The 24,533-nt window shown below is 35.7% G+C and overlaps 7 protein-coding genes and 1 long non-coding RNA gene across 9 annotated transcripts in view; 3 read left to right on the top strand and 5 right to left on the bottom strand.

Annotated features, from left to right (window-relative positions):
• Window positions 1-249: 249 nt before the first annotated feature.
• Window positions 250-24,304, bottom strand: LOC128259905 (uncharacterized). The gene is made up of 2 exons (XR_008268093.1): window positions 24,189-24,304; window positions 250-703 (listed from the first exon to the last, which is right to left on the bottom strand). It is a non-coding gene; the product is annotated as an uncharacterized LOC128259905 (long non-coding RNA).
• Window positions 1,083-1,648, bottom strand: LOC128259903 (uncharacterized). Its single transcript, XM_052992531.1, has 3 exons — window positions 1,526-1,648; window positions 1,266-1,466; window positions 1,083-1,206 (listed from the first exon to the last, which is right to left on the bottom strand). Exons 1-3 carry the CDS (start codon window positions 1,557-1,559, stop codon window positions 1,142-1,144), a joined length of 300 nt encoding a protein of 99 aa, XP_052848491.1. The 5' UTR covers window positions 1,560-1,648; the 3' UTR covers window positions 1,083-1,141.
• LOC128259899 (salivary glue protein Sgs-3-like) lies at window positions 1,844-2,752 on the top strand. The gene is made up of 3 exons (XM_052992525.1): window positions 1,844-1,973; window positions 2,040-2,255; window positions 2,329-2,752. The coding sequence occupies exons 1-3, from the start codon at window positions 1,949-1,951 to the stop codon at window positions 2,661-2,663; spliced, it is 576 nt and encodes a 191-aa protein (XP_052848485.1). The 5' UTR covers window positions 1,844-1,948; the 3' UTR covers window positions 2,664-2,752.
• On the bottom strand, window positions 3,817-4,669 carry LOC128259901 (uncharacterized). Its single transcript, XM_052992529.1, has 2 exons — window positions 4,542-4,669; window positions 3,817-4,474 (listed from the first exon to the last, which is right to left on the bottom strand). Exons 1-2 carry the CDS (start codon window positions 4,603-4,605, stop codon window positions 4,173-4,175), a joined length of 366 nt encoding a protein of 121 aa, XP_052848489.1. The 5' UTR covers window positions 4,606-4,669; the 3' UTR covers window positions 3,817-4,172.
• Window positions 5,124-5,734, bottom strand: LOC128259904 (uncharacterized). Its single transcript, XM_052992532.1, has 3 exons — window positions 5,608-5,734; window positions 5,348-5,548; window positions 5,124-5,283 (listed from the first exon to the last, which is right to left on the bottom strand). The coding sequence occupies exons 1-3, from the start codon at window positions 5,630-5,632 to the stop codon at window positions 5,210-5,212; spliced, it is 300 nt and encodes a 99-aa protein (XP_052848492.1). The 5' UTR covers window positions 5,633-5,734; the 3' UTR covers window positions 5,124-5,209.
• On the top strand, window positions 5,882-6,574 carry LOC128259902 (uncharacterized). The gene is made up of 3 exons (XM_052992530.1): window positions 5,882-6,040; window positions 6,092-6,292; window positions 6,353-6,574. Exons 1-3 carry the CDS (start codon window positions 6,007-6,009, stop codon window positions 6,418-6,420), a joined length of 303 nt encoding a protein of 100 aa, XP_052848490.1. The 5' UTR covers window positions 5,882-6,006; the 3' UTR covers window positions 6,421-6,574.
• Window positions 6,537-7,103, bottom strand: LOC128259900 (uncharacterized). 2 transcript variants are annotated; one of them, XM_052992528.1, is made up of 2 exons: window positions 7,006-7,103; window positions 6,537-6,952 (listed from the first exon to the last, which is right to left on the bottom strand). In XM_052992528.1, exons 1-2 carry the CDS (start codon window positions 7,052-7,054, stop codon window positions 6,537-6,539), a joined length of 465 nt encoding a protein of 154 aa, XP_052848488.1. In that variant the 5' UTR covers window positions 7,055-7,103. The 2 variants fall into 2 exon arrangements, with proteins under 2 accessions (XP_052848488.1, XP_052848486.1); XM_052992526.1 differs by having other exon boundaries at window positions 6,537-6,958; window positions 7,006-7,080.
• Window positions 8,165-24,533, top strand: part of LOC128259897 (uncharacterized) — a 40,654-nt gene continuing 24,285 nt past the window's right edge. Inside the window, exon 1 of the mRNA XM_052992524.1 lies at window positions 8,165-8,832. Within this exon, the coding sequence (XP_052848484.1) occupies window positions 8,427-8,832 (406 nt within the window). The 5' untranslated portion in view covers window positions 8,165-8,426. The remainder of the gene's footprint in view (window positions 8,833-24,533) is intronic.

Below are 24,533 nucleotides of genomic sequence, written 5' to 3'. Positions count from 1 at the left end.
GGACCGGGGTCTGGGGATCCAAAGCAGGGGTATACGGAATGCATTGCACTTGACTTTAGCGCCACTTGTAAGTGTAAATTTTATTTGAGCCAGCGTAGTAGGTACACATGTAGATACTCACATTCAACCATGCCCTTTGTCAAGGGCTCCAAAGTGCCGGGGCCAGCGATATTGGCGTTCGCACTCGGACTTGGTCTTCGACTTGCACTTTGAAACATTTTGGACTCAGTTTCGTTATCCGCTCTTCCATTTTGTTTTTTTGGCCCGAAGTTTGGCATCGTGTCGCTGACAGCTAAGTGGTGATAATCGCTTTTGAATTGAATCTGAGCAAGTAAATTTACACGCAGACCAAGTTGAAATTCGAAAACGCAACAGTGCAACGATCCAAGAGTTTGGACACTGGCCATCGGACAAAAGACGTCACTTGTTTGGCTTTGTTCTGTCTCTTTTTTTGGGTGGGCGTTTTGGTTTTTGTGTTTTGGCTGCGGTTTTATTCCAAAAGACCAGTTAGAGGGCTTCGAGGATGGGGCTACTGCGGTTTGTTTGGCTGGTTGCTGTGGCTTCTAATTTGTGAACAGGATTTGCGGCTTCAAGAAACGGATGGGCGACGGCTCAGCTGGACTTGCAAGTCATTAAATCAGGGCTTAAAGTCCCAAGCACCAGTGCTTGTTTAGTTGAAAAGTTTGAATTGCATTTTGTTTATCTAAATAAAGCAAATTAGAAGAAAAGCTCTGAAATCTAAGTCAGTTCACAAAATTGAAATATTTCATTAAAGGGACGAGATTATGCTAGAATTTTGTTACCTAATATTAAGATTCAAAAATTATAAAAATTGCCATTTTAAAACTATAAAATCCATTATCCACAAACGCTGGCATGATAGAGAATGTTAGTGTTTGATTGTAGCTGAGAATATCGATAGCTGTTAACACAGTTTACTTTATATATATATCATAGAAGGCATACAAATTTAAATGCACTTTTTAAAAATAACAGAAACAGATCAAATTGATCACATTGCCAATTTTAACTTTAAGTTCCAACCGAATAATTTAATTCTCAAAAATAAAACAATATTAATATTTCAATGCTCTCTAGTTATTTTTATTGTGAATCAATTTCAAAATTTATTCAATTGAAATCAATTAATACGTTCCATGCCGGCGAGCTCAGCGATGTCATTACAATTCATGCGACGATCAACTCCTAAGGCGAAAATGTTTCAATTACAAATTAGATACCTTCAATATTTATTCCAAACTTACCCTGGCAGTTGAGCCTGGTGAGCTCACAACGTCCCACATTCCTCCAGCGCCAAGTCCTTTGTGTCCTTTCCCTGCAATGTCTGTTCAGGACAGGCATCTCACGATCATTTCGGTTGTTCAGCCTTTCCACGCATCTTTCACACCTCCTGGTTAATTCATCGCAGTTGCTATGTTGTCCAGCGACCAAAGTCAGGCACAGGACTATAAACCAGATTTAAAGTTGCCAATTAAAGGAAAAATGGTGTTGAATCCAAACTTACCAGCTAACACGGTCAAAATTGCTTTGATATGCATTACTTTGGCTTGGTGGCTCTTCACTGGAACTTATCAGTTAGCTAACTATTGAAGACTTGGCTCCAACCCGACTTTATATAAACACCAATCAGCACGGATGCCGGTAAAACAGATGTTTTACAACAAAAGATTTTAAAAATTCTTTAATAATTCTTATAATATGGCAACAAAAGCCTTACACAATTGCCAACAAACCTTTTTGTTAAATGGAGATGAAATAGGTCATCTTTTGAGCGCATTGAAGGGCATCACTTCCCGGTCATGATAAAGACATATTTTTGAATAATAGGCACAGGTTTTCCTGAAGGCTGTCAAGCACTTTATAAAAGCCCAAGTGCGAAGTCAATTTCGACAGTGAATTTAACCGACTTCTCAGCAGCAATACCAAGATGTCGAAAGCTACTATTATTTTTGGTAAGGATCTAGGTGGCCCTACCAACTAAATAATCCATTAAAATTCCTATGGCAATCCCATTTTAGCTATAGTTTGCCTTTGCGTGGCTGTTCAGGCTCAATCTACTGTAAGGCCACGTGATCCTGAGATTTGCCAAACTGAGAACGCCAAGTGTCTACGAAATGAACGGAGATTGGGAAGGGAAAGTGACATCTCAAACATCTTCAATAATCACTGCCGTGGAGCTGATAGATCCTGGCGCAATATCTCTCGTTGCGAGTTATCTATGGCCACTTGCCGCTGTAGGTATCCCAGAAAAATGTTTTCGATACGAAACTTATTAATATAATTTCCCAAAAAACTTCTTATTTACAGTGACCCTCGAAAATTGTAGCCTCATTAACTGCCACAATGTGAAAAGAACCCTTGGGGGTGGTGGAGTCACCGGCCGTCCTCCAACCCCTTCTTCGAGAACTACGACCCGCAGGACCCCAACACCTAGGACACCATCTCCTGCAACTAGGACTCCTTCTCCTCGTACTACTACCACTCGTAGGTCAGGACCTAGGACACCCTCTCCTCGTACTACAACCACTCGTAGGACCCCAGGACCTAGGCCTCCCACTCCTCGTACTACTACCACTCGTAGGTCAGGACCTAGGACTCCTTCTCCTCGTCGTACTACAACTCGTCGCCCTTTGGAAGACTAAAACCCTTCAGAACTGAACGGCACTAAAAAAAAGTTAACTAACATCTGTATTATTAAAAACCAATAAACATTTCAATGCTCTCTAAAGTATGATGTTTCTTTTTGTCTGATCTGTGCCTTTAAATCAATAATAGATTTACAAAAAGGTCAAGACGCTTGGAAATGAATCTATATAAACTAGATTTCAACTCATAAAATGTCATATTTTTATAAAAGGCACAGGTTTTTCCCAATGCTGTTCAGGACTTTACAATAGAACAACTTAATTTCAGCATTGAATTTACCCGACCTTATCTAACCCAAGAGTAATCCTGTTTGGCTTTTGCCTTTTCTTAGATATTCCGGTTTAAAATGAAGCATATGTTTTAGTTTCTCTGATCAGCGACTTTCAGTCGAAGGAGCTTTAGGATATAAATTTATTTTATTTTCGGTTATTATATTAATATTTTTTAAACTCAAAAAAATTAATTAATTGGCTTTATTTATCAAGCTTAATAAACTACTGCCTTTTATTATCTTTAAACAAGAAAGGAAGCAAACTTCGGCAAGCCGAAGTTTATATACCCTTGCAGGTATTGCAAGAATTAAATATTTTTGAAAACATTAAAATTATGATTTACTTGCGTATATGTCTAAAAACATTGAAGCAATGATGATTTGCAGCTCAAATATTAGGTAGTTATTTTATATAATTTTATTATTTCTATGGGAGCTATATGATATAGTCGTCCTATTTTGATGAAATTTTAACATTAATTTTGAAATATTTATCCATTACTATATGTCGAAGAACTTATAGAAAAATTTAAAAACACCAAAGTTATAATTTTTTTTATTTACTTTTATGATTGTTCCTATGGGAGCTATATGCTATAGGAGTCCGATTTTGATGAAATTTAAACCGTAATTCTGAAATATTTATCCATTACTATATCTCAAAGAACTAAAAAAAAAATTAAAAAACAGAAAAGTTATATTTTTTTTTCATTTATTTTTATGATTGTTCCTATGGGAGCTATATGCTATAGTCGTCCGATTTTGATGAAATTTAAAACGTAATTCTGAAATATTTAACCATTACAATATCTCAAAGAACTAAAAAAAAATTTAAAAAACAGAAAAGTTAAATTTTTTTCATTTATTTTTCCGATTGTTCCTATGGGAGCTATATGCTATAGTCGTCCGATCCGGCTCGTTCCGACTTATATACTACCTGCAATAGAAAGACAACTTTTGGGAAAGTTTCATGCAGATAGCTTAAAAACTGAGAGACCTGTTTGCATAGAAACGGACGGACAGACGGACGGACAGACGGACATGGCTAGATCGACTCTACTAGTGATGCTGATCAAGAATATATATACTTTATAGGGTCGGAAACGTCTCCTTCACTGCGTTGCAAGCTTCTGACTGAAATTATAATACCCTGCAAGGGTATAAAAATTCATACTCAGTAATACAAGGTTTCTAATTAAAAAAATTAATTTAAATCATATATAAAGCAATCAAACTATTCATTTAAGCTATCATCGCTGTTGTTAAGTTCTTCTGTGGTTTCTTGTGTACTTTTTATGTTCAATGTAGTCGACGCAACGCTAATCACTTCCAACGCTTTGGCAAGATTTATTGATTTTGTTGTAGCACTCTGGCTTACGTTTTGTGGCTTTTCCAATCCAATTATTTTTAAAAGATTATTCGGCTTATTACTGTAATCTTCATTGGGCAGCGAAGAATAAAAAATAATTCCCGCTAGGCAAACTCCAAGAGCCATTCCAACCAACAGGCATACGCAAGATTTCTTGTTGGATCGACCTTTTAGTAGAACAGTATATCATTACAGTTTATAGTTTTATTTGTTTAAGAAACAAAATCTACTCACCTTCATTTAGAAGAGACCTGGTGGCCAGTTTGCTATTTAGCTTGGCGGAGCTTATCGGGATCATTCTTGGTCAAGGTTTCTCGTTCGAATAAATTAAAAACATGTCTTGTTCACTCTGTTCTTTTATATTCCGCGTCACTGGAACAATTGAGTAAACATAAATTTAAAATTTAAAATTGTATGAATAGCCAAATGTGCACACGAGGTTCATAAACTCGTTCGAGCTTGTGGAAAAAAAATTAAAGAAGTAAATAAAATAAATAAATATACTCAAATGTCACAACATCCAAAATGTGTTGTATTTAGATTATTGAAGAATTAATAATTAATAAAATAAAATTCTTGAAAATTTATCCAAATATTTTGCAAATCGTACATGTTTTAGGAAAATAATTATTACTGGTCGTCACGGTCTAAAATTTACTACATATATTTACAACGAGTTACACGTTTCATATTGTTGTGAAACTCGACTGTGGAATTTTTTCCCAATTAATACAAAAATTTAAATGTCTTTCTTATCCCGCTTAAGCTTTTTTTACTTTTTCGTTAAAATATAATATATAAGAAAACAAAATGAAATAGAGAGCATTGAAGTGTTTATTAATTCGCAGGAATGCAGGTTTCACTCGATTTTCTGAATGGTCGTTCAGTTCATTCGAGGGGCCTTACTCGTTGGGTCGTCTGGCGAGCACTCGCCTAACATTGTCACAGGACAAAGTTTCACAACGTTCCAGGGTCACTGTACACAGATTAAGTTTAAAATAAATAGGCAATATAGGAATAGTAATCTTTAAGACCCTTACATTGGCAAGTAGCCCATGCGAGTTCGCATCTTGAGATGTTGCGCCAACGCCTGTCTAAACGGCGACAGTTCTCGTTAAAGATGTCTGAAACATCGTTGGTCCTTCCATTTCGATCAGCCCTGGAGTCACATCGCTCCCTGATTCGCCTGCAAATCTCTCTATCGGATTGGGCTTGAACGGCCACGCAAAGGCAAATGAAAGCTAAACCAGAGTGCACATTTTATTAGTTGCACAAAGAATAAATCTTTGTAGTGGCTTACCAATTACCAGTGTGATTTTCGACATGGTGATCTTGCAGCTAAAAACTCGCTTAAGTTCTGTGCTGAAAGCGAGCCAATACTTGGGCTTTTATAAAGTGCAGGTTTCTTTCAGGGAAAAAGGCGCATTATTTTTGAACACATGTCTTTAATACATTCAGGAATCACAGTATATGGTCTTTTCAATTTGATTTAAAAGACGTCCTACTTTTGAAACACTTCCTGAAACTTTTCCCTCTGTTATAAATGGCTTTTATTTCTGTTTTAAACACTTACCATATGTTTCAAAACATATGCTCTATCTGATTCTCTTTGTTTTTGGTGTTTATATAAAGTCGAGACTGATTGGTGTGTTCTGTAGTTCAGTTAGCTGATAGGTTCTTGTCATTACAATCTGACATAATGCATCTAAAAACTATTTGCACCGTATTTTTTGGTAGGTTCTGATTGAAATCATTAAATTTCTTATTTTAATTTTGGATTGTAGTCCTGGCCTTGACTTTGGTTGCTGGCCAAGAACGGGATTGCAGGGAATTGGAACGCAGCTGTGAAAGATGCGTGGAAAGGCTTCACAATCCAAATGATCGTGAGCTGCCCTTCTTCAACAGGGAGTGCAGGGAAAAGACACGAAGGACTTGGATCTGGAGGAATGTAGGCCGTTGTGAGCTCTCACGTATTAACTGCATTGGTGAGTTTTTTTTATAGTTTTATATATAAGTTTTTATGTTCAAACTGTTTTAACCTTTAGGTTGGGACCGACGCATGAACTGTGGCGAAATTGCTGAAGTGGCTGGCATGCGCAGGAGAACTGATTAGCCAAAAACTAATGATTAAACGAATGATTAATAAATAAAAACTCAAGAGAGCATTGAAGTAAAATTGTAATCTCGTTTAATTAAAATGAAAAATATAAAAATGTTAAATCCAGTAAATTAAATTTCTTCATGCCATTGATGCATCGCATAACGCACTATTCGATCTTCAATTTCGTATTCATCATCTGGATCTGGATCGTTGTGATAACTTAAATCTTGATTTAAATTTTGATCTTCTTGATCCTCGTTTGGCATTTTCGGACTTAAGACATCTAATATGCGATCATAAAGATCTTCAAATTCAGTTGTTAGATGATCATCATACGTTTCGATATTAATATCAGCTAATGTTTCGTTTTGAGGATCTGGTTGATCAATTGTTAAATGATCCTGGTTTTCGTTATGATAATCAAACGAGGTTTTCACTTCATTATCGCCATCAACGTATTCCATATCAGGCCGTGTTAAATGATCATCTGGCGGCTCTTCAGGATCAATATAATCTTCATGTTCACTGTTGGGTTGTCCCAAGTCTAGGACTTTAAAATTGGTTTATCAAATTATCTTTTTATTAACTATTACTTACCCATTAGCAGCAGAACGAAAAGTACATTAAAGTGAACAGTAAATCCCATATTATCCTCCTCGTATATCTTATAGCTTTTAGCAAAAATTTAATACTGATGGCTGGTATATTAAAATTCATTGCATTTGTTTTTGCAAGCTTTTTCATATTTAAACAGCATACATTTAATGTGTGTACGCTGTTTACCTAGAATTGTTTACCGAACAAGAATTATAGCCAAGAGATCGAAGCTTGGATACCCCTACCACTATTAATATCAATAAAATTAAAAAAAAAAAAATTGATTTAAATGTTTTAATGTATTGTCGAAATGCTTATTTGCAAACTAATGTTTTCCAGTATTTAAACATAATTTTTTGGACGGCGCATTGAAGACTACTATAATCTGCCTAGTAAGTTGCATTGGAATCTTATTTTAGGACCCTCGAATAATTTTTGTTCTGTTGAGCAGATCGTTAGAAAAACGTTTGCTCTATGACTTTAAAAAAAATTGTATTGTTTATTAGTCGAATTTTTCATCACAAAATTAAAGGTGCGATCGACACGCCTTTATTACCTCCTTTGGAGGGCGAGTCTTAAACCTAGTGACATACCCAAAATAACTGAAACAAATATTTTTTAAATGTTTGTATAAGTACAAAATGTTTTAATATTTTCCTATTCGCCAAGCTCAAAAAATTACTTAAATATGTAAGGACCTTGTTTCGGCACTACAAAGATACGAAAATAAACCTTTATAGAAAAATACAGTAATAAAGACCTTAAATTAATCTCTCTTCATTGAACACAAAGCAAACTTGCATAATTATCTATTAAGTATCTAGATTTAGCTAATCACAGAATTACTAAAAGCTCGTAGCCATTCTCGACCACAGAGCTTTACAACTAGCCCAGGGAGAAATCCACCACAACCGATCGTGACTGAGAATGAGCCACTATATCGGCGCCTCTCGCAGGTAAACAAAAGTCGGTCAAAAATCGGCGAGAGGAAAACGCTGAAACAGGCCCGTCTGGCTAAAAAATAAAAACAAAATAGCAAAAATAGCAAAAACTGGCAGGCAGGCGTTAATACGCGTACAAAATTGTTTAAACAAGAGACGAGATTCTGTCGCTCGATCTATCTGCTTAAATACACAAAGTGATAACGAAGATAGCGGGCATTAAAACTGCGGTTCAGTCGTCAACTGTGGTCGCTGTTTCTCACACACAAAACCGAAAATTCAGAAACCGAAAAACGAAGGAGTAAAATAAATAATACATATATGGAATAAATGTAGAGTTCAGTTTGCTGGCGGGTTACCAAAGATACGGTCACGTTTGGCGGCTCAATATATTCGTTTTAGTGTTAAATTCTGTTTATAACAAGTTAGCAAAGTGATTGATTGATTGAGTGACATCGTGATTGATCTAGTGCAGCAATAATGGCTAATTATACAGTGGTGCGTGTGACCAAAGTGCAGCCATATCTGCATACGGTGGGCAGTAGTTACGCGGCTTTGGCCAATGTCGATGGCTTTTACTCACCGACCTTGGAGGCCGGATTGCTGGACTTCCATGGCAATGGGAGTGCCACTGCCACCCATGCCAATCTGACGGCGGAAAGAGTACTGGTGCTGATCGGGGACGAGAACTATAGCTATCGATCCACCTCGACCATAGTGCTGATGGTTTCCGCCTGGATCCTGCTGATTCTGGGCTTTGTCTTCTGCTGCTGCGCCGAGTGCTGTGGCGTAAGCGTTTGGCGGGGCAAAAAGACGCGGTCCAGCGTCGATGGGCTAAATCAGGTGGAACAGGGTGGGAATGCCACCGCCCACGGTTCAACTGCAGGTGAGTGTTCAAGTTGCCATCATCAAAGCTTTTGTTGGGGGCTCGTTTGCATACTTTTAGGCAGCCATGAGATATCGATTGGCCCTGGGGAGGCGAAGGCAGGCAAGTTTGGATAACTGCTGGAGTCATATTTCAGGAATATCCCATAAATGGCATAAATAAGCGAGCAGCCAGAGGGGTATTCAAGATTTTGTCAGTGCAATGTACCCTTTGGCACTGTTGTGCATTAGCAACATGTCGTAATTGTAAAAAAAAAAACAACTGAATAACTACTTCACAAATTTTTTAGCCCATGCTATACTACACAAAAGAATCTTGAGAATATTTATAGTACGCACATATATATTTTATAATAGTATTTTATTTATTTTGATTTATGTTTGATGATGTTTTGTCGTTTAAACCTTTAACTAATTTAAATTTTCTATCCATGAATATAAAAAAACTGAAAATTCTTTAAAATAAGATAGTTTATATGTGCTAGCCATAAGTCAATAATGTTTATATTTAATTTGTTCATAGTATAATGACCATTGCCTTAACAATAAGCATATGCTTGTAGCGCTGGGCTGAAATATTTAGTGTTATAAAAAATATAAACTAGACATGTGGCCCATAACAAAAGATCATTTTCCAAAGTAACTTAAATCTGTTTAAAAAACTTTGTTTTATGATTTTTATGAACTAACGTTTCAAACCAACCTTCTAGGGTCAAATATTCTTTGACCCCACAAAAAAGGCAGGGTATTAAAACGCATTTGAATGGCCTGTCAATGCGCTTTGCTGGCATTGCTGAACTACATTTCCAACAACACGAAAGGTTTTCTGTGTGTTTGGGAGTTTCTCTGCGGAATTGCCTGCCTCATCGATATCATAAAATATTTAGCAATTTCTCTTATTTCGTTTCGCCCCGTTTTTGGCAAATTTGGCATGCGTTTTGGCTGAAAATTGGCTTTTGGCCAAGTTAACGAAACGTTCAGACGAATGAATGCTTCTCCACAAACATTCGTACATAAACATACCACCCAGGCTCGCACACACACACTGAGAAAAATTATATTACACATAAGAATATATTTTCTTCTCAAAGGTTTTCTTGTAATTTATTTTTTCTTATTTTCAACAAAATTAGAAACAGTTTGATTCTTACCTTAATGCTTAATTTTAGATAATTATTTCTTATATAAGAATATTATTTTATTTTTAATATACAATTTAATCCTAAAGATAAATATCTTTTGTAAAAAGCATTCGATTCGATAAATAAATGCGGTATGCGGCATTACCAAAATTTGCCGGTTAACTTAAACTATTTTTCCCTGTGCAGAAACTGTAGAATTTAGTCCGATAAGTTCGTTGCATATGCTGCGCTCAATGCAGCTACTGTTTGCATCGTTGGCAATTAGCATTGTCTCGAAGATATTGCGTTTCATTAGAGCGATATGTGTTCGAGAGTGTTTGTTTGGGAGCTATGCAGTCAATGGGTCATTTCGATAACGGCCAAATTTGTTGCAAATTTTGTTTGGCACTTAAGCCGAAACTGGGATTTGTGTATTGTGTGGCTGCCAGAAGCTTAAGTTGTTGAATTCTGTTATGGTTTCATTCGAATTTTGGTGTGCTTTTGTGCTCTGGCATTTCAACTTAACAACCGAAACGATATTTGAGCCAATTGTGAGTAAGCCCAGGTGATGGGTTCAAAGTGCACACAAATAGCGTTTTGCTACGTCCATTTAAGTTCAAAATGGTGAGTGCAATTAGAGTCGATGAAGATTGCGAGGGATATCTCTCATGCCTTCGAACTATAGAACTTAAAGCATGCTAAAAATTACTTTAATTAACATCTTAAAATCAAGTAGAATTATTGCGTTCCTTTAATCTTTAAATTTATAAATTTTATTTTGTAATATACCTGTATATTGAGCTGTTCTTTAACCAAATAAATAAACAAAAACATAATCAAACTTAATAGTTTAAAAGATGGTAAAATATAATGTTAACACTGCTTTCACACTCCTATTTCAAAAAATAATAATGATATTAAAAACTAAAGAATTTATATACTGTCTGCTGAGACTTTGAAAAGCAATAGGAACATTTATCAACTTTATTATCAGACTTTTAGCAAAACGCGAGATCAATGATCCTTCTAACCTACATAACAAATTTCTTTTTATCTACCTTTTTGCGGGGTAAATTCAATTTTATGGCTTGAGCGCATTTGGCCCATTTCGATAACAACATAGGAATCGTCTTAGTATGTCAGTGCAATAAATTCTTCCACTTTCGTTTCGAATTGGGGCCAGCAAACGTGCTTGGTTCTTGCAGAGTTCCCCGTCCAATAGTTGCCTAGTTAATGCCCCTGTTCTTTATGCTCCTTTTGCCCCACACGGGCAACTTAAAGTTGAGAGCCATAAAAATTGCGCAGTCACAAATGTTTTATGAAACTTTTTATTTTCTTTTTTCATATATATATATATTTTATTTAGCCTTACGCTCATTTCGCTGCACAAGTTTTAATAAAAAACTTCAGCCTCTTGTGCGGGCCAACTGCAGTCGATGCTGTTTCCCGACTTTTCTGTTCAGGAATTCATAACCGCATTTCTCTCGTTGGGTCCCCGGGAAAATCGGAGGAAACAGGCGGAAAGCCAGGAGCCGCAGTTGTACATACCAATTGCTTATGTATCGACAATATGGGGCTGTGAGTGCAGCCCCACTGAATTTTCACCCATCCACCCATCAACAGGGTCCCAGCTGATGCGGCCAAAGCCCGGGCGCATAATAAGTTTTTGTCTTCCACCGAGGAGCAGCGCCTGCCAAGTTCTCCGCCTCGAGTGGAATCTATAATTCAGTTTTCCCAGCTATTTCCTTTTGTCGTCGGTGCGTAGGCCACTTTAAATTTTCATAAAGAAACTTTGCTGTGTGAAATAGATCCATTTGTGTTTTGAGGAAGTAAAATATCAAACAAGACTTTGATCTGTTAAAAGTATAAAAATAATATACTGCTTAATATAAAACTTTTGCTAAAAATAACTTTATTTCTTTAATTTAATCCAGTTTGACTATCGTGTTTTGAATTGCCTAATATATATACTTTAGTGGAACACGAATTTGTACTCTGCGCTAAGTAAAACAACTTTTTATTATTTATGCAAGCAAAAATGCGTAAAAATTTCTCTCAACTTTATTTGCTGTTTACGCGCTTCATTTGCTGGGCCCGAAATTCCGCCCACTAAGCTAAGCCACCCAAAAAAAAAAAGAAAACTCCCACTGTCCCGATAATTCGTGTACATCATTTTTTACAGCTCCTCATCAGTTGGTGGCTCTGCTTAGTTAGTCTTTCATGGCACTTTGATTGCTCATTTGGCATTTATTTGATGATGCCAGGACCCGTCTGTCTTCGGGGTTCTTAAATTATTCATTGTGCGTGTGCGTTGGTCCTGCGTCTCCTCGCCATTCTCGCCGCCAAACATCTAACATCGTCTCAATCTTGCGATGAGCGCTGCGAATTTTTTAAAATATTCATGTCCCGCCTCTGGCTAGCGAAACGAGCAAAAAAAACGTCAGACAACTCGCCGAAAACATCAGCGGACGAAGGCGACCAACTAAAAGTGCGTAATTTTTACCGACAGCGCATTGAAAGTATCGCCCTCGGCGATAACAGCAGACATCAAGGGGAGGAAGTGGGCGCGGATGCGGGATTTTCGCAGGAGGATTTCAAGGAGGAGGTCATGGCGTTCTACGTGAGTTCGAAACTTGTACTTGGTCAGGACTCGGGCAGGCGGATTGGATTTGCGCCATGTTTTAGCCAGAGTTGAAGCATGACAATGTGTTTGGGTTGGACCGTTTAAATAATCAAGCTTGATTAAACATAAATAAAGTAAGATTTCCAATAATTAGCCAAACAAATTTAAGTGAAATTTAGGAGCATCTGGAATCCAGTTGGAAGAGATTTTTTTTAAGCTTTGGAAAATTTAAATTTAAATTTTTATTATTATTTTAATCTATAAAAATATACAAATTTTTTATTTCTCCTACAATCTCGCTGAATAAACAGTTTAATAAATAAACTTTTTATTTTAAAAAAAAAAAGCAAATTCAAAGGGATACAATGTTTTTTATAGTTTTAGAAATAAGAACAAAAATATTCTTTAAATTCATTTTATTTTATTTTTGCTCACAATTTTTTGAAAGTCATTGATAGTAGGCTGTATGAAATTTGGTTCACTCCAGCCAACCGTCTCAATGTAATCCACTTGCGCTGCTTTTGCTTTGACATTTCATCTAATTTGTATTTATTGTGTTGGATTTTTCAACTTAATATTGTGCATACAATTTACATTTTTTATTAGCGCTAGCTATTTCGAACATCTATTACCCCGACTCTCTGTATTTCTCTTCATCACTCAGCTATATCTCTCTTTCACACGTTCGATTATTGATTGGGCTTTTGGGAGGGAAAGATGTTCGATACTTGTTCAAGGGGAGGAGTGAAATTCGTGCTCGGTACTTGCAATTTGAAATTCAGGTCAATTGCATTTGTTTTATCGAGGGGTGTTTCTGCATTTGAAGCTGTCAATGTGCAATTTGATTAAGTTAAATTTAATTGCTTTTGTTGTATAATTATAGAACAAATGCAAATTGCATTGAGTGGTTGGTAGTGCCATTTATTTTGATAAATGATATTCAATTTATACACCTTTCACTTCTTTTACACGGCCTTTTGGATTATAAATGACTGACCAGTGCCAGTTAAAGTGGTCAATAAATAAATTTTGACTGCATATTGAGTTTAAATGAATTAATGGATTAATTATTATGTCAGTGGGAGAAGCAATTCCAAAGGTGCCTCTTTGCATTTACGTTAATCAAATAAAGTTGTTTAAGCCAAAAAAATGCGACTGCAAATGAATCAAATAATTAAATTATTTAACCAATATTTGGCAACAGCTCATTGATTGCCAATTACTGATCCTTATGCTTAAGCCGTAAATCTTGCGCCCATTCAACGATTTCAATTGCCCACTTAGCAGCCTTTCAACACAAATTACCATAATTCGAGCATTTTCTCCGTTCTCCTTTTGAAAAGGCTCACACACACTTAACCTTTAATTAAGATACTCGAAAGTTTTCAATATTAAGCTCAATTGTATGCAGTGGCGCCGCATTGTCGGCTCCCTTACACCATGGTGCACGTTCCCATTTTCCGCTTTTCCACAGGTTCTAATACACTGAGCTTGAAAATTCCTGCTAGCTGACAACTACAAAAAAGATTAAAACAAAAAATTGGGTGTAAAAGAGAATAAACCAACATCATTCTCGCATGCTTATTTTCTTTATTTGAATTAAAAACAAAAGCATCGTTTCCGATGTTTTAATTCTGATAACAAATATAAAGAGAATTTTTCTTGTTTTGCAAAACCTTTGTTTCGGACCAGGTGAGTTAGAATCAAATAAAAAAAACAAAGTATTTTTAAGACTAGGGGAAAAATAAAATGAATAAATGCAAATAAAGATCTACGTTGAAAAAAAGATTTCTAGTTAGTGTTAGATTTTGTTATTACTTCAAAAGAGACTCAAAGGTCTACTTTAATCTTAATAATAACAATGACGCACCACTTTTCTCGCAGTGCCTGTCGCAATTATCCCCCATTTCCATCTGACTTTCCCGATTCCCATCATCCGGTTCCCCATCGCACACGCTCACATGTCAAGTCGTTGCAATTTTCCATAACGAAATTAACGCCATGCCAGGCGGCGCTGCAAAGTATGCAACGTAAATTTTTGCGCCGAACCAATAAAAATAATTGAGGCAAAAGCGCCACATGTGATGGGTGGAGGGTTAAGGGGATACCGGGTGTTGAGGGGATCGAGGGGGGTGGAAATCCTGGGGGTCTTGGCTCCAATGGCAATTTTGCTTTTATTGCCTGACTGCCTGATGACGGCAGCTCCTCACTGCACCGCCTTTTTCAATCCGTCCCATTGCTCGTTGCACGGGAACAAATTTTTTACTTCGATATTAAAATGTTTGACGACAATAGGTGTTTCTATTAAATATACGTTGTTGCTTAGTTTTAAAAAAGGTATATATTAATAAATATAAACTTGCCTAAATATTTGTTCTAAATGAATAAAAGTGTTGAAAAAATAACTCTAAAAAATACTACTTTATTCTCAAAGAAATATCTTTTAAAATCTATATTACTTCAAAACTCCATTTTTCAAACAGTAGTTTACAGACTGCAGTTTGAAAAATTTAGTTTTGTAGAAGTACAGGTTTAAAATTAAATTTTTTTGATTTGTTATTTGAAAACTTTAACAATAAGCATACCTACATATTAAACTTATATCTTTCGGTGCACCTGTATGACGTTGACGTTGGCGCCTTCGCATGGCTTTTAAGTGCTCAGTTCTTTGTTGTGGCTCGCCTTTGTTGTTGCAGCTTTGGCTGACGTTGTTGTTGGTACTTACGCTGTCTTCCTTTTTTCATGCCACTGTCATCGCTCGGTTTGCACTTGCGTTTATTCTTGTTTTCATTTCCGTTGCGCTTATCACATTATTGCAAGCTCATTGCCGCGAACTCTCCTTTGGGGCTCACATCCAAGCACACACACGCACACGGACTCACAGATACTCTTAAGCGCTCACACAGATACGCACTCACACGAACAGAGGAGCTTGTTATCAGTCAAGCTGTCTCGATTTCCCTTTAGCAAAGGTGCCTTTGTGCGTAAGTGGAGGAGGACATCATTCATAAGCTATGGGTATTAACGATTTTTTAGCAATGTAAGTTAATAGATTACATTTTAAATGAAAAAAAAGTGCTGTTAACTAGAAAAAATACTATTAGTTTTAGTCAGCATAAGACAAAACAAAATAAATGTAAAAATTTAGAATCGATTTATAGAACATTTTCCAGCCGCAATCCCTTGTCAATGTCTAGCCATTTTCTGCTCGCCGTTAAAAGCCGGGAAATTAAACACGAAAAAACTGTCAAATCCTGACTTGCGAGCAGTTTGAACCCTCTTTAACTGCGGCGGCACTTCCTAGCCCACAACCCCCTCCACGTCGTCCCTAGGTTCACACAATTTTGCATAGACATTAATAAATAATTTGGAACGTGTGAATGATTTTCATATAAATCGCCGCCAAGAAGGAGGAGGATCCGAAAGAAAAAAGGAACAGGAGCTCTGGCCTCCATGTGTATGTAACGTTTGTGTCTACTTTTGCAGCTCATGTAATATTCATGATTATTTGAAATTTGCGCTTCGTTATCCTTTATCCCTTTTTATGTTTTGGCGAGGCAGACGACAATCATATGTTAACGCAACGCCTTCTGCTGCTCCTTCGTCGTTGCCTGCACAGATATGTCGATGTATATATATGTTTAAGGGATGCAGGGGAGAGGAGATGGGAAGGGAAAGGGAAGGTCCTTGCATATCAACAGAGCGTAATCGGGTTTTCATGCTTTGCTGCCACGCAGGACACACTGGGGAATTCCTCCAATGCCATTGATAGCAACTCAACGCGACTTTGGTCCGTCAATATTCCCTGGCAAACTGTTGCACCACCCATCCTTCTACCAAACGATTTTTTCTTTGTCACACGTTAGTCGCTGCACTCCGAAAAACTTGTTATTGTATTTAAAACAAAAAATGATCAGATGTAAATTTGTTACCAACGTGATAAATGTAGGTCTGTACTCTTTGGCCTTGAAATAAAACGTATTGGTTAAACCATTAACAAAACCAGAAACACATGCACAGAGTTTCTTAATTTTAATTTCCAATAAAACCAAAAAAAAAAAAAGAGACTTGTGTCCTGAACATAGTTTTTAAAATTGCTAAAATCTATAAAGATTCTTTATCTAACGAAAGCAAAACATATTTTTCTAGTTCAACAAAAATGTAATAAAAATTTTTAAATCTAAAATATTTCTATAATATATATATCTCATCCAACCAAATTTCTGCCGCTTGACAATTGTGGTTTTTATAGAACTTACTCGTTATTTTATCGAACGATTTTTACTTTGGCAATTCGCTTGAATATAGCTGAAAAAATAGAAGATCACGTATATTTTCCAAGTGTATTCATACACCCACACCCATTAAGCTAGTTCCCGTGTCTGTGTGCCACTTCCGTTCAACGCTTATCAGCCTTCGTCCTTCGTTATTGTTGTGGCTCCCCTGGCGCTCTTTTTGCTGCAACTTTATATGCAACGCCGCCAAAGCGAGTCCTTCCAATTCGCCAACCCACCCCCCTCCTGCCCACAAATGTCAATGGCTTTTTGCTGAAACTTAGCCGATGCCGCTCAAAGTGGGCGTGGCCTACCGCCCACCGCCCACAGCCTGGCTGCATTGCGATAACAGACAAGTCGGAACTCTAACACCACCGAACTGCGAGTTTGTTGACAAACTGAGAAACAATTATGATTGATTGTGTGTCCAGGAGACCAGGAAAGAAGCGCCAGGAAGCCACTGCTTGACAAGGAAGACAACTATACGAAAGTTATTTCTGGGATCGCAAAGGTAGATAGTGGTGAAAGATTCCCGGAAGCAGAAGGATCTATTGCAAACAAAGTGGTGAAACTTTAAGTTTTTAATTGCATGGTAAAAACAAACTTGAAATAAACTTAAAGGAAGATTTAAAAGTACTGAAAACACTTATATTTAAATTTTAAATGTGTAATAGTGAATACTGAAAGCAGTTATATTTTAATTCAAAATATGTAATAATTAATAATAATAAGTTAATTACAAATAATTAAACATTACTACAGAATAAAATATAACTTCAGTTTTGAAACATGGCTTAGTAAAAAAAAATAATTCAATTTAATATCATAAAATAAAGGTTTCATAAAACGTTTGAAATCAATAAAACAAATAGGTTTGCTTTATTTTGCAATCTTATTAAAATTGGGTTATTAACTCTCTTTTAAATTTCCCTTTTCTTGCCAACCTTAACCTTTAACTGAAACTTCCCCAGTTCCTCCCCCTCCCTTTCAAGGTATATTCCTCAATTAAATAGGATAATGAATGAGACACTGTCTCGACCCGTGACATTAAGACGATTTGTTCAAAATTTTGGGCCTAATGAGCATTTAAATTTATTCAATGCCAAGCGGAAGCGATCAAAAACGCCTCATTAGGCCGAGAATGGTCAGTTTCGGTTCCAGTTCTCGGTTCTTTCTTTGCAATAAAATACGAAATAGATTTCCCTGCATTGTTGACAAACAGCTCGTAAATTACACGCTCATTTTTCAAGCATTTTATGAACAGAACCGGGTCAACAACGACCTGGCAACCTGGCTACTGTGCATGAGCCGAGTGCATTGGCCACGGTTTTCGGTCGTTTTGTACTGCGACGGAAGTTCGAAAACAGAGGTTGGGCGTAAAGCGGCATGGAGATGGTGCTGGCCTGGTGACAATCCTCTGCTGAGGGCGGAAAATAGTTAACGAAAACGCTTACATATAACTGTATGTGAAATCCGTTCCCCAACCGCTTTCCAGTTTCCGTTCTCACAGACAAACGGATGGCACAAAGGCGATGGCCCAAAGGTAAACAAATCAATAAGTTGGGAGAAGCGCGAACGATTGCATCCTTATCAAGGCATATGTCGTCCTTGTACCTGTCGGAGGTGCAAAGCCGAAAAGGATACAGCCGCTGTCAGCTTAACCATTTCCGTTTAGCAAGCAAAACATTCACAATGAGATTTTCCTCCTCTGCGGCAGTCAGCCAGAGATAAAAGAGGAAAAGAGGCCGCGACCGGAAAAGCGCATTTAACGCGATTTGATGGTTTACAAATTGGCTTAAAGGAACCGGAGAACCGGCGAACCGGGGACGTCGGGGAAGCCGGGAAACATCTCTGCCGGAGGAGGAGTGTCGAGCAACTGACGGCATTTGTTCGAAGGGTCGCAGGCTTGTTGTGTGTTTGGATAAAAGATTGTTGCGATAGGGTTGCCAATGAGGGATATAACGCAGACAAGGTCTTCGTTATTGAATGGAGTCGAGTGCGTTAGGGAAATCTGGATTGTTTTTCAAAGGGAAAAACCTTTTCTTTGGCGCTGCGAGATAAAAAGAATATGCAAAAGGTTAGAACGGTTGAACTATTGAATATTTAATTTGATTTTTCCTGGAAATATATGTAGTTCACTGTCTGTTGCTATTATAATATTACTTACTGGAGTAACGACTTAAACAGGATACCAAAATTTAATTAAATATGTTGCGTACTAAACGGATTATATACATATATATATTGCGATTATCAAACATTAAAAAAAATGTTTAGCCAATACAATTGATTGATAGATGTTATTGGTGCAATCGAAAGCTGTTCTATTTCATATTTAAACGCTTAATCACTTTAGCTAAGGTGTATGATAATATATTTTTATCACCTTTTTTAAGTACAAAGCAATTTCCTTTTGTTACACCTCACTGAACAAAAAATAAATACCAATAAAAAATAACATGCTTGTATTGTTTAGTTATATATAAAAGAATATGTTTAGTTATATATAGTTATATATAAAAGAATATGCAATAAAAAATCAGCGAGTGTATGCGCCTTAAAAAACAGCAATGTATCAAAATGTTATTTTAATATTTTATTTTTAAATAATTAACTTGAAAAAAAAATCAGTAACATTTGAACTAGGGAATAAAGCAAAAAAAATGTAAGTGCTTGAGATAGATAAATAAATTGTGTGAATTTAAACAAAAATTAATATAATACAAATTAGTACGAATGCTTTCTCTAGAATGGGAAGTTTTCAATTATTTGTATTTATATATAGAAAATATATAAACGTTAAATTTTAGAAAAGGTCTGCTGTAAAACATGCAACCGATAGAAGGAAAAACTGCAATTGCTCAAAAAACTTGTTTTTTCACAAATATTATAAGTGTAAATTACAAAGCAATTATAGTATGAGATTAGTTGATTAGTAACTTAATAACTTTTTAAATATTGTAAAATATGATGTTGCAAATATATTTCAAGTTACTAATAATATTTGTAAATAAACAGAGCGGCATTTATTTGCCAAATAAAAATACATAAAAATAAACAAATAAAACTCAGTCCTATTTAAACTACAGAATATAGCCCAAAAGTGTACGAAAATAATTATCCTTTGTAAAATTAGATTCGTTTTAATTCTTAAAAATCTCATTCCAGCTTCACAAGTTCTTTTAAAATTTCTATAAAATAATGTGTTAATCAGAATCGTACTAGGGGTCTTTATGCCATTATCTTGGGCTATAAATACGATCTAACTATTTCATAATTCAGTGGCATTATCTTCCATGCGGTCGGTCCTCGTTCGAAGACCCCGCTTACTCAGAACTCTATAATTAAGTGCATTACAGGCGGTTACCATACCCGCACTTCCTTTGTTTGCTCACCTTTCCCCGCGGCGAAGTGAAGCGAGTAAGGTGCAAATAACGCTGACTATTTACCAAGTATATTCAACTGGCTGGAATGTTCGTATCGGGGCTGACATAGGAAATACCCGAGGGGTTAATAACGGGCGCAATGAACCACGACAAAGTTACTTAATTGAGGCCTTAATCAGCATGACTGTGAACTTTTAAGCAGTTATCTATCCAGACGACATCAAATTCCAAAGGTGATTGATTTATGAATTTGCTCACTTTGTATCACGATCTTATCACCAGACTCAGTGGCGGCCCCATAATACCTGTTGACCTCCTTTGTGGGCTTAGCCAAGCTGTGTTAGCAACAAGTGTTGTGACACATTTCTGCTTAATTATAGTGCAAAAATACCCAAACAGGCGTCATCACGTGAGCTGTGCCACTTGATTATTCTGCCTTGCGCATGCGCAACCGGTTCACACCTGTTCACTTCTGCCTGTCGGCGTCTGGCACACAAAAATATGAGCGTCAACATCTTAATTATATAAATATTAATTACACGTTTGTGCCTGGTTTTTATGTTTGTTTTCTCAAATATCTGATCAAGACGGTTTGAATCTGGGAATTAATTAGTATGCTATGGTGAGTTTGCCTTGATTGAGGGTGAGTTTCCTGACCCTAGTGGTCTAATTAGATCGGAAGTTAGCGAGAACCGAAACCCTTGATAAACGGTTCAGAACCATGCTAAGGATTGGTGAGTTTAATTGTTTTTTTCATATATCATTTTGTTCTAAAAATTTACTATATGTATCCACCAACGGTTTGATTAATTTTTTTTTTAATTTTCAGAACTTTTATATTTTAATTGGTATTAAAATAAAATATCATTAATATTGCCCACAAGAGTTAAAAAATTTGGTTAAGAATAAATCTATAATAATAATTACTTTGTTAAAAATCTTGAGTTTGGGAAAACAATAATAGATATTTCAAAATTGTTGGTACATAAAAAGTCAGTCCAAAAAATATGGTGTGGACTTTTGTTTTGAAAATATTACTAAGAAAAGCTTGAAGTCAAAAAAGTATTTTTCACTAAAACTAAACTATTTCTTTAAGAAAGAACTAAAACAATGGAATTTACAAATACTTTGTGATTTTTTCAATTTCAACATACATAAGTTTTCATCCCTATGTAAGCAAAACGATTTGTTAATTGCATCCGTAAAGAAATAATTATAGCTTCCGAATCTTTATTGTCAACTAATGTAAGGACCATGCAAAATTCCAGCTCAAACCAAATCGAACTGACTTTTACAGCAAAATATCGCCTCGCATCAAATACACATTTATTGTTTTGCTTAAAACAAACGTATTTAGCACATGTTTAATGTAGAACGTAAATAATAAACTGACGTATGTATAAGCTGTCAAGATGATTAGTGAGCCCCTCAAGATAAGGAATCACCGTGATAAACAATGCAACCGGCTACTCCAAATAAATCATGAGTACACAAACGTACATAAATACACACATACTTGAGATAAATGTTAGATCGAAATGCCCCAGGGGGAATGCCCACAATAATAATAATAAATACAAAACCCACATCTGTATGTGTATGTGTCGCTTTAGAAATAAATGTCATTAATATGATTTTAAAACAATAACTCAATCAGGCATTGTCCCACTTCCTCATTCAAGCCTTTTAACCCAATTATTTCCATTCAATTTAGCTTTTAGCAATTAAAGCGCAAAAATAGGCCATTTTAATGTACACAATTGTTGATTGATTTGTCAGTGCAGTTTGTTGCAACTAAATGTACGAGTCCCATAAAAAAGATGTTCAGTAATCGATCAATTGGAAAGCCCATCACAAAGCCCCTTAAAAATCGATTAAAAGCACCCCCTTTAAGTAAAAACAGTGTTCCAGCTTTAAGTGCTACTGTCAATAAAATAATTTGGAATTGATAAAGCTCTAATCATGCGTCACTAAGCCTGTGCAGAATGCTAATTGCAATTGATACTCATAAATACAGCACCACATACAGAAAAGTCAATATTAGCAAATGGAATATTCATAATCAGGCATTGGGCGGAATCAATTTGTGATTTACAAATAGTTAACCGCAAGCATCGAAAAAATTACTTCCACTAAGCACACAGGCAAAACAACTTTGGGCCACGCCCCTTGGGCGTTATGCAATCGCATTAAAGCACAACTTAATTGGAATTGTAGTACAACATTTCAGACTTAGTCGCCACATAATAACATTGGCAGCAAAGTGCAGCAGCCACAAATTGCAAATAATGAAATGAAACGAAATAATTAAATGCAAATTTTAATAAACACCCAAAAGATAATAAAACATGCACTGCAACAGCCGAATAACGAATGTTGCCCAAATCTAATGAAATACTCGCTGTGAAATTGTCCATGAAATGCTCACGTTTCGGCAGCATAATGCCAATGCATAAAATTAAATGTAAATTATATGCAACAAACATGAAATATGCATGGGCGGATTAGAAGGAGAGTTTCTGATAGTTTATAGCAGCAATGCAACGAGAAATAAATCAAAGGCAAATGCATTAAAGCAGATCTACACTTTACTTTGTTTACCTAAAACATATTTATATATACAATAAATAGTAAGTGCTTGAGATGGAGAATAAATGCAAAATAAATTGTGTGAATGTTACACAATTGTTAGAATAGAGGTAAAAAAGGGTAATTGCAACTAATCACAAATTAATATAATACAAATTAGTACGAATGCTTTCTCTAGAATGGAAAGTTTGCAATTATTCTTAAGTAAATATGAGATATATATTAACAATAAATTCTCAGATATGGTCGTTAAAATATGAAACCGGTAGGAGGAAATACTTCAAGTGCTCATAAAACTTTATTCTTAAATATCAATCATCAATGTTAATTAAATTAAATTTTTATAAGATTATTTGTTAATTAATGTCTCAAATAAATCTTTTAAAACAAAATATAACAATGCAAAGATATTTCAAGAAATAAAAAGACATTAAATTGACCTAGGTTATAAAAGCTAAAACCATTTTAGTGGCGTTATGAATACTATTTTGAAACAAACAAAAGCGGCATAAATGAATGAAATCAAACCACATCAAAATAAACAAACAAATCAATGAAAAAATCTACAATCAAGCAAAGTCAATTGCTGCAATCGACTTGGAATGATTATTTACATGCTAGTTTTTGGTTGTATGTGGCTACACACAGAAAAATAGCAGAATATTATATGTAATGTAAAATCAAACAATTTTGTATATAACCCTAAAAAACTGAATACCGTCTAAAGTTTATTTTAATGACACACTTTTATGAGTGTTTGTTCAATACTAAATAATATAAACAGTATACTTTTTGTTTTATTTCTATACCTAAAAGTCTAAAACTGTTGTCTAATGCCCTACTTTTAAACAACATAAGTATTTTTTTGATACTTTCAAAGTATTAATTTAATACTAATCTTATTGAACAATTTTTCACTCTCAATAGTTTAATATTTATATAAGAATAGTTTAGTTTCTATGACAATTTTTTTTGGGTGTAGATTTATATGATACTTATGGTGAAATAAATAATAAAATAAATAAATATTATACGCGAAATGGTGCCAAATATTTTCAATGTTAAATAAAAATTATACTTTCAACTTTGTTTAGAGTTTTAAATAAATAAGTTTATTAATTTTTATTAAAAACTCAAATTATTTATGTTTGTGATCGAGTACAAAAGTATAAAATAAATACAAACAAGTAAATTTGTTGTGCATGATATTTGTGAAACCTTCATATTTTTCAAACTGAAAATTTATGTACGTTAGAGATAAGCGAAGAGATAAGATAAGCGAAAGGTCAAAAGTGTTTTTAGGTTTTTTTCGTTTTTAACGTAAAAAATAATAAATAAATATTTCCATCTCAAAACAAACTTACCATTGATATTTTTTTGAGTGCCAATTTTGTCTCCGATCGCGTTGTCTCAGTTGGTTTCACTTTTTGCGGCGTCTTCACGTCAGAAGCAGTTTGGGCCAGACATAGCTCAATCTCCATCTCCATCTCAATCCGTATCTGTATCTCAATCTCAGCATCTGCCTGGGCGCCGTCAGTCAGTCAGTTAATCAGTCAGCTAGTCAGTCAGTTGGCAATTCATTCATTCGGTTTGTTTGCGCTGGAGCGCCGTTTTCGCGGTCGCAGTCGACGTCGTGCTGTCACCGCTGGCGGCAGTTGACTTCTCGCTGTTAACGTGGCTATAATTGCAAGACGCAAGAAAGCAGTTTT

Source organism: Drosophila gunungcola (genome assembly GCF_025200985.1).
Source record: "Drosophila gunungcola strain Sukarami chromosome 3L unlocalized genomic scaffold, Dgunungcola_SK_2 000009F, whole genome shotgun sequence".
Taxonomy (NCBI): Eukaryota; Metazoa; Arthropoda; class Insecta; order Diptera; family Drosophilidae; genus Drosophila; species Drosophila gunungcola.
Note: the sequence above shows the minus strand (reverse complement) of the source record. Positions and strands in the feature narration are given on the sequence as shown.

What these genes read in the sequence shown, in the direction of transcription:
- LOC128259903 (XM_052992531.1), bottom strand. Translation starts at nt 1,559, where the DNA reads ATGCATATCAAAGCAATTTTGACCGTGTTAGCTG. An exon ending in AATTTTGACCGTGTTAGCTG is followed by an intron (nt 1,467 to 1,525) that starts GTAAGTTTGGAT and finishes TCTGGTTTATAG; the next exon opens with TCCTGTGCCTGACTTTGGTC. An exon ending in CACCAGGCTCAACTGCCAGG is followed by an intron (nt 1,207 to 1,265) that starts GTAAGTTTGGAA and finishes TTTTCGCCTTAG; the next exon opens with GAGTTGATCGTCGCATGAAT.
- LOC128259899 (XM_052992525.1), top strand. Translation starts at nt 1,949, where the DNA reads ATGTCGAAAGCTACTATTATTTTTG. An exon ending in GAAAGCTACTATTATTTTTG is followed by an intron (nt 1,974 to 2,039) that starts GTAAGGATCTAG and finishes ATCCCATTTTAG; the next exon opens with CTATAGTTTGCCTTTGCGTG. An exon ending in ATCTATGGCCACTTGCCGCT is followed by an intron (nt 2,256 to 2,328) that starts GTAGGTATCCCA and finishes TCTTATTTACAG; the next exon opens with TGACCCTCGAAAATTGTAGC.
- LOC128259901 (XM_052992529.1), bottom strand. Translation starts at nt 4,605, where the DNA reads ATGATCCCGATAAGCTCCGCCAAGCTAAATAGCAAACTGGCCACCAGG. An exon ending in CAGGTCTCTTCTAAATGAAG is followed by an intron (nt 4,475 to 4,541) that starts GTGAGTAGATTT and finishes TTCTACTAAAAG; the next exon opens with GTCGATCCAACAAGAAATCT.
- LOC128259904 (XM_052992532.1), bottom strand. Translation starts at nt 5,632, where the DNA reads ATGTCGAAAATCACACTGGTAATTG. An exon ending in GAAAATCACACTGGTAATTG is followed by an intron (nt 5,549 to 5,607) that starts GTAAGCCACTAC and finishes ACTCTGGTTTAG; the next exon opens with CTTTCATTTGCCTTTGCGTG. An exon ending in CGCATGGGCTACTTGCCAAT is followed by an intron (nt 5,284 to 5,347) that starts GTAAGGGTCTTA and finishes ATCTGTGTACAG; the next exon opens with TGACCCTGGAACGTTGTGAA.
- LOC128259902 (XM_052992530.1), top strand. Translation starts at nt 6,007, where the DNA reads ATGCATCTAAAAACTATTTGCACCGTATTTTTTG. An exon ending in TATTTGCACCGTATTTTTTG is followed by an intron (nt 6,041 to 6,091) that starts GTAGGTTCTGAT and finishes TTTGGATTGTAG; the next exon opens with TCCTGGCCTTGACTTTGGTT. An exon ending in CTCACGTATTAACTGCATTG is followed by an intron (nt 6,293 to 6,352) that starts GTGAGTTTTTTT and finishes TTTAACCTTTAG; the next exon opens with GTTGGGACCGACGCATGAAC.
- LOC128259900 (XM_052992526.1), bottom strand. Translation starts at nt 7,054, where the DNA reads ATGGGATTTACTGTTCACTTTAATGTACTTTTCGTTCTGCTGCTAATG. An exon ending in TTTCGTTCTGCTGCTAATGG is followed by an intron (nt 6,959 to 7,005) that starts GTAAGTAATAGT and finishes CCAATTTTAAAG; the next exon opens with TCCTAGACTTGGGACAACCC.